We start from the raw sequence: 14,903 nt of genomic DNA on the forward strand, positions 1-14,903 counted from the left end.
TTTGCACACAGAACCATCCACCTGTCTGCACACACACCTGCACTGGGTGCAGCTGGGACTCAGCCTCCCTGAAAGCCACTACTGATATCCATAAAATTGATAACCATGGCCTTCTGTACTAGGAGACTTTTTTTTTTTTTTTTTTTTTTTTTTTCTGTGAGCTGTAACATATAATGATGCTTGAACAGACTGTTGAGAATCTCCTGCCAAAGGAAGCCAAATCTTCCTACTTATGACATGGTGAGATCAATAAATAACTCAATTACAGGCAAATTTGGCAAATGGCAAATGGCTTCAGCCTGTGGAGCATGAGATGAAATCCAGCTGAAATCTGTAATGAAGTAACAAAAGTCATCATGGTCCCATCAAGTCTCCTATAACTTTTGTAAGTTTGGGAATGTCAATGTGCTCCCTGGAGAGGACCTAGTTTCCCTGCAATGGGCTAATGCAGATGGAGGTGGGGAAGAACCAAAACATGAGATTGCTCCTTTGGCCCTTACACAGCTGCTCACTTATGGAGTGGGGACAGGAGCTGTGGCACCACTGTCCTCCCAGTATCACCTCAGTGATGGGTGGTGTGATGTGACCAGTTCACAGCATCACTTCACTTGTGGAAAAAGAGGAAGCTTAAATGCTTTCATAGTGTCTTCAAAACCCTTCAAATCCCTCTAACCCAAGTACCTTCACAGAACAGTGTTTTCTACCTTCCCTTACAGAAGGCTTTTTGTTAATATTTGAGCAATGAAGAAAACATAGCAGCTGTTAGCATCATTTTCCTCTTGAAGCAGATTGTCCTCAGGTAAAACAAAACACAATTAAGATACTAGCAAGGTCAGTTATATTAGGCAATCCATATCCTCATAATGCAGATATTTCCTTCAATGTCTGTCACCAGCATCAAATGCCCAACTGCAGCAAGATAATTGGCAGCCTTGTTCTAGGGGAAGATGAAATGGCTTGTGTTGCCACCAAAACCAGCCTGGATTTTGTTTAAGTGCTGGAGCCTGGGGGTGGTATCGCTCATCTAGCTATATTGCTGGAGAGTCATGTATCAAGGACAGGCTTCTGAGGCAGCTTCTGTCTCCCTCCTATTTACTGCTCCATTAATTACAAACCAGTTGTCAGGGCAAGATTTAAAAGTCAACTTTATTTGAAATCCTGCAATATAAAAAAACTCAACCACAACCATTTTTTTTTTGTGGTGGGGAGTGGAAACATGAAGGAGAGAAATGTTCTTTAATCATTTGCTTATAGTTATTTTCTATTTTATTTTTAACTCTTATTTTTTTAAAGTTGTGGTTATTTTTTCTTTTACTAAGTGGCAAAAGGAATTTCTCTTTTTCTTTCTGTCCCTTCAACCCCCAGAAGAGTTTTTAGGGTTTTCTCTGGGAACCAGACCTCACTCAAGAGCTTCTCTCTGCCAGCTGGCATTTCTGTCATACATTCTTCTTTCTGTTTATGCCCCAAGACTGTTCAGAAATAAAAATGCAGCTGCCCACTTGCTTGACAATGTTTTATTCGTGGACCATGGAGGTATAGACCTCTCCTTCAGTGTCTGCACAGGCTTCCAGGTGTCCTGGAGCTGCTGGAGACATGGCTGGGATGGAAAGCAATGGTATTCCTACCTCACAGCCAGAGATGACAGTCTCCAGACAGCTGGGATGTACAAAGACCTGGATGATGAACTTCTAGTGCCAAACTCTGGAGCACCCTGGGCAATCAGATGGATTATCCTCCAGAGTCACATAATCAAAGAATTGATTATGTTGAAAAAGACCTTTAAGAGTTCAACCATTAACCCAGCACTGATAAGCCCACAACTAAACCATGTCCCTAAAAGAAGGCAGAAACAGAGAAAGGTATCTAGAAGAATCTGAAGATTGTCTTCACTTTGGAAGGTCCCCAAGAGGTTGGTCCAGCCATCACTGAATCTGATTGCTGAATCTTGGCAAGGCTTCAGTGGGTCCCTCAGGCTTAGCAGCAAAGTTATGAACAAGGGTAAAAGGCTCCTCACACAAAATGAGAAACTTCAGCAAAAAGGGAGGCAGAGCTGTGCTGTGCTATTCTTGTTCCCATTCCCTAGCACACCAACATTCAGCCTCAGCCAGACAGGAGGGAATGGACTGAGGAAGCAAAGGATGTAAGATGAACTAGTTCCTCTTCTTTTCACCCTGCCAGTTCCCTACTAGCTACTGCATTTTTCCACTAGAAGTTTGATTTCCTATTTACTGTGGGATTAAACCTTTGGTTAATCTCAGGTCATATAAGGATGACTCATGTGTAAGTAGCCAACATGTTTAATCAAGGCCAACCTGATTTTAGCAAACTGTAGAGAACACAGTGTAAGTCAAGAGCAAAAACATAATTCAGCTCTTTGCTTAAAAAAGCTTTGACCTTAAAGTTTTCCTGTTGTAGGATGTTCAGGAGGGTCTAATGCTGCACTCTCAGCTAGGTGATGGGACTAATGAAATGAAGTAGGATGGGGGAAAAAAAATCCAGTAAATAATGCAGGATTTGGAGGTGTGTCCACAAAATTGTTGACTGTTTTTATAAATTACCTGAATTTTCTAACTGTAACATTTTTACTCTACTCCTTTGGTAGGAATAAAGGATGATGGTAAGAAGATAAGCCCATGTAACAGTTTGGAAAGCTTAGAAGCTGTGAGAGTTGGGTGTAATACCAGTCACTACAGTTACATTCTCTTGTAAACGTAGGAGGGAGGAGACATAAACTGTAATCACAGAATAATTGTGACCTTTCCAAGTGGGAGCCAGGGCACTGGGAGTTTGTACTGAGGCAGAAACAGTCTGGGGAAACCAGTATGTTTATTGAGAGAAATAAGTCACCAGGTGGTTGGACCAACTTGAATCCCCACACAGTTTTGCCAGATTTTCTGTCAGGCAACTGTGGGCACTGGCACATGCTGCAGCAAGACCAAGTGATGGGTTCTACAGTTTTGGGTCTCACTTTAGAAACTGATCATAAACTGGAGGCAAGTTTAGAAAGCTACAAGAGGGCTGTGCTGGAGGGCACTGTGAGCAAGGGGGAGGCACAGATGGGCACCAAACCAGGGAAGAGCCAAAAAGCACCACAGGAGGGACATCAGCTGGGGAGATGGAGCAGTGATTCCACATCTGTGACTGTAGCTTACTCCCCAAGCCTTCCCATGATGTCTGAGGTGATGACATTGGGGCCATGGAGAAACTCCCTGGTGCAATTCCAATCTACATCTTTTATTGGAAAAATGTTTGGAGTTTCAGTAAGCACTCCATACACCTGTTTTCCAACTGGTACTCTACCTCCAGCTACTCCTGTGCTGGGAAAGGCATTGTTGGATTCCTCACCTCTTAGGACTGGAAACTGAACTGGACGTTCCAGAACTGGACATTCCTACCACAGACTATTTTTGCAATGAATCAAAAAGCAAATGGGAACATTGTTTACAAGGGGAAATTGAAAGAGCTATGTACATATTGCTTGGAGGAACAGTGGATCTGTAATCAGAGATCCAGTTATTCAGTGAGAAATGTAGCTGGGAAGCCCAGCTACAAAAGTAAAAAAATTTGGGTAATAATCAAGCAGTCAGTCAGTGTATGAAAGCATGGCTCACTGGTCCCAGTTACAGTGGTTTGTACTAACAAAGGGTGATCTCTAGCCCACGGAGTCTGTAATCTAATCTGAGATTCAGTGCAACCATGAAAATGGAGGAAAATGGGAGAGGACAGTAATGTAAAACATGATTAAGACTTTGCTAAGCAAATATAATTGGAGCACTTACACAGAGAAGTGGTTTGAGAGAGTGTTTTGAGCAGGTGGGGGGAGTTCTGGTCTTGCATGAAGGCTTCACATCTTTCTTCCACTTCTGGAAAGCCCCTCGAACCAGAGGTGCTGTTTCTCCCTTTCTCCTGGCGCTCTCTACTTCCTCCGGCTGGGCGATGCTTCCAGCAGGGTGAGTCCCACCGTCCTGCCGTGGGCAGGGAGGGAACGAGGCTGCAGCGCGGGCATTCCCAGTGGCACGGGCATTCCCAATGGCACGGCCATTCCCAGTGGCACGGCATCTCGGGCATCCTGCGGGCAGCAGGTCTACAGGCGGGCCAGCACCGTCCTGTCGGCAAACCCAGCCCCGGCTGCATGGGCGGTACAATAGGAGATGCTGGGGCCGGAGGGGCTGCTGAGACCCGGCTGCCAGCGCGCTTGATTCCCTCCAAAGGCGATTCTGCTCTAGCGAACACTCCTGCCTTGCTGCAGCCGCGGACGGGCCGGGAGCTGCAGCGGGGCGGCATGGGAGAGGCTCGGGCACTTTTACAGCTCGCTGTACCACACCTCACCCTTGCCTCCCCTGGGCTCGGGAGGCTGCCCCGGGCGAGGCTGCCAAGGGACCAGCCGCGGCCACTACGCAGAGCCGTGATTTAGCATTACACGCGGCGGTGGCAGCCCGGCAGCCCTGCTCTGGCACTGGGAGCTCACCGCAACACCGGAAAAACTGGGAAAACAGATGTGGCTGTGCAGAAGGACGGAGCCAGTTCCCCGCTCCTGCTCCCTTCAGAGGAAGGCGTGCGGGTCCGTGCGGGTCCGTGCGGGTCCGTGCGGCCCCGGCGGCGGAGGAAGGCACCGGCACGAGCACCCACGACAGACGCTCCTGCCGCGCCCCGTCCGGCCCCTCGGACCGTGACCCAGCTCAGGGTCTCTCCCGTCCCGGAGCCACTCCCGGCCCCGCAGCTCACTGAGTGTCGCAGGGCGCCGGGGCCGCGCTCCCCGAGACACGCCGCCCGTGGCCGCAGCCGGGCTCCGGCCGCCGCCCCCCGCCGCCAGCGCCGGCCCCAACTCCTCATTGGCCGCGGCCGCCGGAGGGCGGATGACGCCGGGCGGGAGCGGGGCCGGGGGTATAAAGGGCGGGCGGGCCGGCGGTGCCGCGCTCCCGCTGCCCCCAGCCCCGCCATGCCGCGCGGCTTCCTCGTCAAGCGCAGCCGGAGAGCCGGCGGCTCCTACCGGGCACGGCCGCGGGAGCGGGACCCGGAGCGGGACCGTCCGCCCGCCCCGCCGCCCGCCGGCGGGGACAGCCCGGCCGCTAGACAGGGAGCGGGGCAGGAGAAGGGCGAGCGGGGAGCCGTCGCCGCTTGCCCCGCGACGTGGCCCCCCGCCGCCGGCGGCTGCGGCGGCCCCGGGCTCGCCCCGCCGGAGGCTCCGGCCGCCTGGGGGGCGGCGGGGCCGTGCAGCGCGGCGGGGCCGCGGGCGGCTCTCTTCGAGCGGTGCCTCAGCTCCCCCGCCTCCGCCGAGTCCTTCCCCCTGGCCGCCTCCTTCCCGCCCGCCGAGAAGCTGCTGCTGCAGCCGCGCACGCCGCTGCCCGCCCCGCCGCCGCCGTCGGTGCCCGCGCCGAAGCGGCCGTCTCGGGCCAAGGCGCCGGCCAAGAAGGGCAAGGCCACGCGGAAGCTGAGCTTCGCCGACGAGGTGACCACCTCGCCCGTGCTGGGGCTGCGCATCAAAGAGGAAGCGCCCGAGGGCCGGCCGGGGCCGCCGGCGGGGCGCACGCCGCTGGGCGAGTTCATCTGCCAGCTGTGCAAGGAGCAGTACGCGGACCCGCTGGCGCTGGCCCAGCACCGCTGCTCCCGCATCGTGCGCGTCGAGTACCGCTGCCCCGAGTGCCACAAGATCTTCAGCTGTCCCGCCAACCTGGCCTCGCACCGCCGCTGGCACAAGCCGCGTCCCGGCCCCAGCGCGGAAGGCGCCGCCTCCGCCCCGCCGGGCAAGGAGAACAGCCCCGAGCGGCGGCCCCGCGGCCTCGTCTCGCCGCCGCCGCCCGCCCGTCAGCACCGCGGCGGCGCGGACAGCGCCCCGGCCGCCCCCGGCTCCGGCCCCGGCCCCGCTCACGGCGGCGCCCCCGGTCCGGGCGGCGGGGAGGCGTTCGCCTGCCCCTGCTGCCAGAAGCGGTTCCGGCGGCAGGCTTACCTCCGCAAGCACCTGGGCACCCACGGGGCAGCGCGGCCCGCCGCCTTCGGCCCGCCGGAGCGCGGGCCCCTCGCCTTCGCCTGCCACCTCTGCGGCGCCCGCTTCCCCTCGGCGGACATCAGGGACAAGCACCGGCTGTGGCACGCCGTGCGGGAGGAGCTGCTGCTGCCGCCGCCGCCGCCCGCCGGGGTCCCCGAGAGCGACGCGGCGGGCGGCGAGCGGCAGGGCTTCCCCTGCAAACACTGCCCTGCCACCTTCTTCAGCGCGCCCGGGCTGGCGCGGCACGCCAGCAAGTGCCACCCGCCCGAGAGCAGGCAGGTCCTGCTGCTCCAGGTGCCCGTCCGCCCGGGCTGCTAGGCTTGCGGCCGCCCCGCTGGGACTGCTCCGGGAGCCCGGGCTAGCCAAGCCAGCCCTGGCCACGCTGTAATTCCTATGGAAAGTCGCGGCTCTCACGGCTACGACGTCGGAGGAGCCGCCCGGTGGCTCCCGGCCGGTGGGTGCTCGGTGCACGGCGGCGCGCTCAGCCCAGGGGCCCCGCTGCCGGCAGCGCTCCCGCCGAGCCCCGCAGCGCAGCGCCCGCAGCTCCGCAGCCGCCGGCACCGCCACGGGCCGGCAGCAACAGGCGAGAAGCCCTGCGAGCATCGGCGGGGAGCCGGGCGATGCCGGGGCGTCGGGTGGCGGCCCACCGCCAGTACATCTTCCGTAGCGGCGGAGAGAAGTACGGCTGTATATAGGGTATCTAAAAAGAGGAATTATTTTTCGTGAGAAAAGGAGCCTGATTTAGTGACTTCGCTTTAATAGCCTTAGCCACCGAGCTTCAACATTCGTGGTGTTTTGTTTGCTGTACTCTGTACTAAGATAGCTGAGAAGGTTAATGTTCATATTAAGTCAGTGTTAAGTCATATAATAGCTAGCAAAACGTATGGGAAATTAATCGTGCTGTCTGCTTAATTGAAATACGAGTTGTTGATTTTCTATAGCTAAGTACTCATCTCCTGCTTACGCTGTGTCTCTGTACTCTAGCAACTATGTGGTAGGCAAAACATGCGTCTCTGGCAGCTGCCCGTTCCAAAAGCCGTCAGTGGCTTGTTAGTGCGGCACGGACAGTAGCCAGAATGGCAGCTCGGTGTCACCAGGCTGGGCAGCGTGTGGCCCTGCCAGCCCCTGCACCGCAGGCAGGTGGAAAGCACCCTGTGTGCGGGACTCGCCTTTTCAGGCGGCCTCCGACCCCTCTCCCTGTGAGCTGCGCTTTTGATGTGAGCTCCTCTGAGTCTTGTGAACAGCTGAAATTAGGACACGAAGCAGTCTTCAGACACGTTGCTAAAGCGCAGGTGACAGGCTACTTCCCTTCTCCCTAACGACACCTACCTTTAGCAAAGCAACCCGTGGTGTGTATTCCCTGGCTTTGACAGTGCTCTGGCCAAATGCTTTGAAATGCTGTTGAATTTACCAGCTATTGACACTTCAGCCAATATTTGTTTGTTTGTTTGTTTATTTATTTACGTATTTATTTTTTTTTTATGAGTGCTTGTTTCTGAATTGTGATAGCAGATGGGGCTAAAAATAAGGGCAAGAAAATTCAATAAAAGATTTAAAAGAAAGCTCATGCCTTTCTTGAATACAGCAGGGCAAAGTGGGTCAGCTGGTGACTTCCGAAAAACGAAATTGATCCCAGTCGTAGTCTTTGTTCTAACACTCTCTCTGACACATGCAAAATATTTCAATCCCTTGATTAGCATCTTCTAAAGCAATTATATCTGTAGTTTTATATTTTGCTACACATAGCAAAATATGTATCATGCCCAAAGGCTGCAAGCAAATGATAAGTGCTTTATGTTAAATGTGCTTCATGGACTTTGTCATTTTAGTTCCAGAACCTGGACAAATGAATTCATACAATATAACCTAATGCAGCCAAGATTTGCTTCCTGACAAAGGAGGCTAAACTTGCAACTCACTAATATGCCAAAAATAAAGAATGTTATTTTAAGTTATGCATTTTTCTGTCGTCTGTTGGCAACAGAGACTTCGGTAAAAATGCCTGTTTATGCAATTAAATGAGTTTGCCCCTGGAGTTGTTTTTGGTTTTTTTTTTTTTTTTTTTTTTTTTTTTTTTTTTTTTTTTTTTAAATCATAGTTCTTCTTTCTTTCCTTGTGTAGTCAAAGATGAAGGGCTTCAGACCACACAAACGTGATGATTATTAACTGCTCCTACAATTAGCACTTGAACAACCAACCTGCCAGAGGGAACAACCTAAGCTTTGTATTACTTGCAGAGCTACGTGCAATATATTTACCAGATCTGGGGAAAAGTTTTCAGTTGGGTATTCTTGAGAACTTGTGGGTATTTTTAATACAAAGGAAAACCAAGCTGTGTATTGCATTTAACTGCTCCATGTGCATGTAAAACACAATTCTTCTATAAAGTGGACTAAGAATCTAATCAGTGAGGTGAATGACTAATATACAAAAGGTGGTAAGAATAATTTTATTGGATTATTAAATAGCATGTCTTCTCTTCAACCATTACAAATTTGTAGATACTACATGAATGACAATACATAATTTCTTTTTTTATTGTTGCCTATATCATATATTTACACATGCAGTTAGTACCGATGCCATGCTACATTTTGTTAACAGCATTTGTTGTTTACTAGATTCAAAATGTGAGCATTTAATTTTCTGTAGGAAAATACCTCTGGGTGGGTGGAATTCGTGTACTAATCTGCACTCAGAAGATTGAAATTATTAGCATTTCAGGCCAGGCTCCCGGAGCATGTTCCCTTTTCTTCCCTAGTACGCATCATCACAGCAACGAATTTCTATCAGAAAAGTGTTTGTTTGTTTTTAATTTTTTTTTTTTTTTAATGTAAGAAAAAAGAATATACATCTAGATGGAGCAGCCTAATGATAATGGCTAAAACTCATGAAACTCAATGGCATTTACTATTGACACCACTTGGAAAAGCAAACATTATAAAAATATTTGGAAGCCAAGCGTAAGTAGAATTTCAGCACAGTGATTTTTTTTTTTTTCCTGGCATAGATTATCTGCAGAATTATGAAATGATACATTGCTTTATGATGAAAGGGTGCTATGAGCGAATTATTTCATTTGGATTCTGTAATGCTTGAAAGGCCATTGAACTATTTTATTCTCAACATAAATAATCTGTACACATCTTGTGCATTAACATTGTGACATCTGACAAAGACTTTACAAATGCAACTTCAATTTAAAATTGTACATTCATTTTCAAATTGTACATATTTCTTTCTTTGTTACAGAGAAAATTGCAACGGGGCACAATAAATACAGTGTAATCCAACTGCAGTCTCCAATTCCATGTTGATTCAAGATCAACCAGAGTTAAAACCCAAAGTTAATCATCCATAATCATCCAAGTAGGTAAAAGGTGCAGGGTACAAACTGCATTGCAAAGAAAAAAAAAAGGCAGACTGAAGGTTGGTATAAAAAAAACAAAGCTAATTAATTAAAGTAAAATTCCAGTGTCACTGTTTAAAATAAACATACAGAAAAGGAGTATGTGAGGCATGGGCACACACACATGAGAGACCCTATCCTTGAATGAGAGGTGTGAGCAGTAAAAAATCCCAGAAGGCGTGAGTGGCTGCGGGAAGGGTGGCCAGCTGCTCTTCACTAGAAAGCTGCAGGCATCTCGCCACTCAGGACTTGTTGGCTGAGCCAGAGGAGCGGCGCAGTTTCATGGACATGCGGCTCTTGCTAGTCCGAGGAGACATTGGAGAGGCTAAGTCTGTTCCATCCACCTGTGCTGTTGCTGCTGCTGGGGTTTCTCCCGGCTGAGTCTCTGGGCAGAAGCCTGCAGAGGACAGCAAGAACCAGAGGGGTCAGCGCCGCCTCCCGCACTCGCGGCGCGGGATCTCTTAGCAAGGGGCAGACGGGAATTTCAGTGCTGCTGTCACTGCCACAGCATTGCCTAGCCCTTTACCAGCTGTGGGTGATGGTATTGCTCATGGAATTAGCAACTGCCACAATCCACCCCTACAGAAAAGATGATTCCAGAAATCACTGATCTATGGGACTGCAGAACCCCCTCGCTCTGAGCTATTGAGGCAGCACTGAAGTGGGCAGTGTCCTCCTGCTAACCAGGAAAGCAAACAGCTCCAGTTCCCTTGCAGGGATGGGGAATCATTAGTCAAACCACAACCCAGAAGTATCCAGTCTTAATGAGAACATGAAGGTTAACAGCTCATTGCACATGAAGGGAGCTCTAGGAATGCTGCTGAAGAGGTGGAGTGAATTGGGGGCCAACTGAGAGAGCAAAATATCTTCTCCCATACCAACTTTAGTTGGTGCTTCAAAAAGCAAATTCCTACAGGGCCCACAAGGCAGAAGCTTGAACAGATTGTACTAACTGGATGCACTATATGTTAACGTTTCTTTGTAAAAGGAACAAGATGAATTTGAGACAATGATATGTAATTCATTAGCCCAGTGTCCAGAGCTACGCTGCACTGGCCCCAAAGTCCTCACTGCAAGGGACAAGGCTCTTTCCTACAAACAGCCTGTCTCCAAATCTTCCACAAAAGTACTAAAGGAAAAGGAGAAAATATGAAATCAAAATTACATTCTCCTTCCCATGCTACAGAAAATTAATACTATGAACTCCCATCCATAAAACTAAACTACATTTTCATTAGCCATTTACAGAAACTGACAGTGTGATTGAACTCAACTACCTCAGTTGCCTCTGAAGACTTCTAACCCATATAATTTAGAGACAGAAGTCTGGTCCTGCAGGTGTCAATGGGGAAACCCCTGCAGACTGCAGTAAGCCAGAAATCACTTGCTATTTCCTCCACATCATGCTATTACTGGTAATTCTTTAAAATAATAATGCAATAATCAGAACTGAAGATCTCTCTGCCTCAGTATACATTTCACATATAAAGGGTGCAAAAATCATTCAAAACTGGTCATGATTTATTTTGAAAGATTCCTCTAAAATCAAATGAGGTCATAATGTAAAAAGTCTAGGAACAAATTTAAAAGATTGTCATAACCTGTGGTATTTAGCAACTGGCTGTTCTTGCCTGGTCCCTCACCTGCCTGCTCCAGAGCAACAGCACAGTACTTTCTATCTTCAAACTGACATGACCCATCAGAGTGACAGGGGAGAGAAAGGGCTGTTATTTGTTCCCCAGCTGGTGACAGTAATTTTGTTCATGAACTAGGTACTTCACTGCCAAACAATCTGGAAAAGCATGATAATGCCTGACTCACTGTGCCTTATAGAAAAAGGCAGGCAGGGAAACATGCATTCGCATTTTCTGAAATTCTATCTTGTTCTGATTTTACAAGAAATGAAAGCATTTCAAATGGTGGAAATTAGAGAATAGAAAATAACCGTTGTTGTTTTGCACAGCATACCATTCACAGCTAGCGTGAAAGACCTTCCGTTTCAAGCCTTTGCCCTTTACCTTGATGTGGCCAATGCTTTCTAGTGGAGGTTTTGGAAGGAGAAGAAATATCACAGCATTTCTTTCTTTGTTGAGAATGAAGAAGTGATGGAAGGAGTGGAAAGAAGTGAGGAAGGGGGAGGAGAAAAGATAAAAGATAACAGGTGTGAGACATGAGACACGAACCGCAGAGATTGAAGGGCATTAACAGATGAGCACAGAAAACGGAATTTCGAATTTCATTATGCAATTGCTGCTCATGCTACAGGTTAAAGAGAGTGATGAGTTAGTTATGTGCAATGAAGCAACAGCTCTGAAATACGGCATCATACTTACCAACTAAGCATTACAAGAACAAAAAGGAAGGGAGAGAGAAAGAAAAGAATTCTATGACATTATCCAGATCCAACAACCTTATTAATAGCAACTGAGATACATCCTAAACACTGTCTAAAATGCTTGCTTAACATCAGTGAAAACAGCTCAATACTCACACACATACACACAACTGAGAAGGAAAAACAAATGGCAATTTGATATATGGCTTCTGCTCTCCAGCTGTTTCACAGTACTGAATACATTAAAATTATAGCCAGTCTTAACATGAGACTCCTGAAATCATACATACTAGTTTTAAGCTAATTAGTCTGCATTGAAGGGTTAAACCCTAGTGTGGAATTTATCATGCATTGTTGGATAAAGAAAACCTCAGTCTGCCCCATTATTTCAATTAAAGTATTATTCCAGTCATAGCTTAAAATTTAGTTTCTAATTCCTGTCGACAAAAGCACAAATTTACATTTAACCGATTTTTTTTTAAAGAAACTTAGAGCTATTGAAGAACAGAAGTCATGGTAAGTGATTTTCACATCTGAACATACTACACCAGAAGAGTGAAGAATAACAGCACTTAAAATATGTTTAAAGTCTGACAGAAATTAACAGATTAATTAGTAGCTAAATTTCTTTGGATTTTAGATAAGCATATATACGTACATACGCTCATACACACGTGGATATTAAACATGGTATATAAAAATTTTTGTAGGTTTTGTTTCCCCTTCAGAGTTTTAAAATTTTCAGTATAAAATGCTATTCTCTTTATCTCTCTCCACGATTGTCCTGATTCTGGTCAGGATGGGGTAATTTTTGCAGCAACCAGGAGGGTATGGCTAGAACCTGGAGGCTACTCTATACCATCTTGTATCACTTCTGGGTCATTGTAGTGTGGTGGAAGGAGTGGTTGGGTATTATTCTGGGGGGTTCACCTACATCAAATTGTTTGCCTCTTTCTTGTACCTCTGTCATTAGCACTGTTGTTGTTATTACTGTATGTTTTTTTATCTCATTTCTGTTTCCAGTAAAAAATGTTCTTATCTCTTGAGCTTTACCTTTTTTGCCTCTAATTCTCCTCTCCAGCCTGCCGAGGAGAAGGGGAGTGATGGAGCAGCACATGGTTTCAGTGGGAACACAGAACTGGAAAATACCACTCCTAAAACACAACAGACCTATTTGGTGCCCAATGTGAGGCACGAAGGGTTGAGATAACAACAGGTCTACCCTGAGTGAATTGAAAACAAATCTGATCTAATCTGATTTGATGTGGTATATTAGGTCCAGACCTACTGGTCACAGTGTTGCTTGGTTTGCTCATGTGGGTGTGGTATCTAACACTGTCCATGTTTTTGTATAACCTCTATGTGCTCATAATGGTGCTCTTTTTTAGAGCAAGGAGAGGGATCAGGATTGCTTTGTTTCTGTACTACGGGGTATCAATTTATGACATGGTAAGATAAAAGGCAATGAAGGTCATTTGGGATGTGTGTTCAGTGTTTCTCTCCTATCCTTACTCAGGCACTAGCTCTGAAGGTCCATTAATAATCACACCCAGTCTGTGGAGGGAAATGGGGAAGATTTTTCCCACCTTTTCATCCCCTTTTCCTCCTTCAGAACTATTAAAACAGCTTTTGAGAATTTTGAATTCCTGCTGGATGTTAAGGAAAGCATATTCTTGTTGCTAACTCTGCCATGTCTCCTCAGTGCAGTCTACACCACATTTAGAGTCAGGACAGAGATTTCTAGGGATGTGGCTCAGAGTTCCACCTGAAGGTGGATGGCCATGAGTAGCATAGAGTGTGGGAGAGAATGGGTGAGTTTTTGGGGAAATTCTCTGCTCCAATGGTTTAGCAGCTCACCTATGCAACCCTGATAAAGTGACAGACTATTTTGCAAGGAGAATGCGGCTCCAGAGGAAAGCAATACAGAAGATGTGTGTGTATCTACACGATGTACTTTTGCAACCAACTTCTCTACCCAGGCAGTGATGTCTTGCCACAGTTCAGTGGCCCAGATGGTTTCCTTCTGCACTGTCAATCACTCTTTTCACACCACTGTAGCCACCCCCACATGAGTGCCACCATGCATGAGTCAGTGCAGAGGTACAGTGCTGGCCATTCCTCTCATTTAGAGACACCTGAGGCCAGCTGGATGGCTTTCAGGCTCTGTACCCTGACTTGTTCTACCTTGTTCCCTCAATAGCTTCTGTGACTCCATACATCATCCTTCCATTTTTGATGTATGCCTACAAAACGCTAGGAGCCATCAGTGAAGTGAGTGTATCCTTTCTTTTTCATTTTCTGGTAGCTGATGATACCAGAGTTTTGGAGTTGGGTACTGAAGAGCATTGCAACAACAGACAAGGGGATCTGGCTGCCAAGATTAAAGTGTCTCAGGTGGGTCTGGACTGGAATGTAAGGGTGAATTTTATCTGACTCAGTGGGTTCATAACACAGGTCATCAGGGAAGAGATTCAACATCCAGATGGGCTTGTGACTGAGCAGTGGACAGGATATCCCAGGTTATCCATACCTGTGAAACAAGCACTGCAATCAGTCAGGTTCAATGGTCAGGTTCACTCTTTGGTGTGGGGGACAAGGGTTGAAATATAAATGTGAGGAGGCCTGGCAGATTGATTACATCACACTCCCACAGATCTGCCTAGGCAAGTGCTATGTGCTGGAGACAACCAGTCTGTTTGACAACCAGTAATGGTGGAGACAACCACTGGATGCCTGGAGACACACCCTGTGCCTCACATCACTGCCCAGAATGCCATCCCTGAAAAGCAGCTCATGTGGTGACATGGCATCCCCAAAAGAACAGAGATGGACAATGGGACTCGTATCAAAAATACCCTCATAGACACCTGGGCCAGCATGATACTGAGTGGGTGCATCATACTCCATATCCTGCATCAGTCTCTGGGAAAACAGAATGGTACAGTGGACTTTTAAAAAACCATATTGAAAACAATAGGTGGTGAGACCTTCAACACTGGGATCTGCATTTTGTGCAGGCCCCCTGGTTAGTTAACACTAGAGGATCTACCTTGCTTGCCCTGACCAATCAAAACCTCACTGTACTGCAGAAGGATATAAAGTCCCTGTGGAGCATATGAGAAATGTGTTAGGGAAGACAGTTTGGATTAATCCTGCCTCAAGTAAAGGTAAGT

At 47.9% G+C, this 14,903-nt stretch overlaps 2 protein-coding genes across 5 annotated transcripts in view; one reads left to right on the forward strand and one right to left on the reverse strand.

The window, feature by feature from the left end:
• Nucleotides 1-4,939: 4,939 nt before the first annotated feature.
• On the forward strand, nt 4,940-6,304 carry INSM2 (INSM transcriptional repressor 2). Its single transcript, XM_056493744.1, has one exon. The coding sequence runs from the start codon at nt 4,940-4,942 to the stop codon at nt 6,302-6,304; it is 1,365 nt and encodes a 454-aa protein (XP_056349719.1).
• A 2,117-nt stretch (nt 6,305-8,421) lies between these two features.
• Nucleotides 8,422-14,903, reverse strand: part of RALGAPA1 (Ral GTPase activating protein catalytic subunit alpha 1) — a 130,359-nt gene continuing 123,877 nt past the window's right edge. For 3 of the 4 annotated variants that reach the window (XM_056492414.1, XM_056492412.1, XM_056492413.1), the window contains one exon: nt 8,422-9,792. In XM_056492414.1, the coding sequence (XP_056348389.1) occupies nt 9,638-9,792 (155 nt within the window). In that variant the 3' untranslated portion in view covers nt 8,422-9,637. Of the gene's footprint in view, nt 9,793-11,363; nt 11,479-14,903 lie in introns of all 4 variants that reach the window. The other variant, XM_056492415.1, reaches the window with a different exon arrangement.

The sequence above is a fragment of the Oenanthe melanoleuca genome, chromosome 5, assembly GCF_029582105.1.
Source record: "Oenanthe melanoleuca isolate GR-GAL-2019-014 chromosome 5, OMel1.0, whole genome shotgun sequence".
NCBI lineage: Eukaryota > Metazoa > Chordata > Aves > Passeriformes > Muscicapidae > Oenanthe > Oenanthe melanoleuca.

Coding starts and splice junctions, on each gene's coding strand:
- INSM2 (XM_056493744.1), top strand. CDS start 4,940: ATGCCGCGCGGCTTCCTCGTCAAGCGCAGCCGGAGAGCCGGCGGCTCC.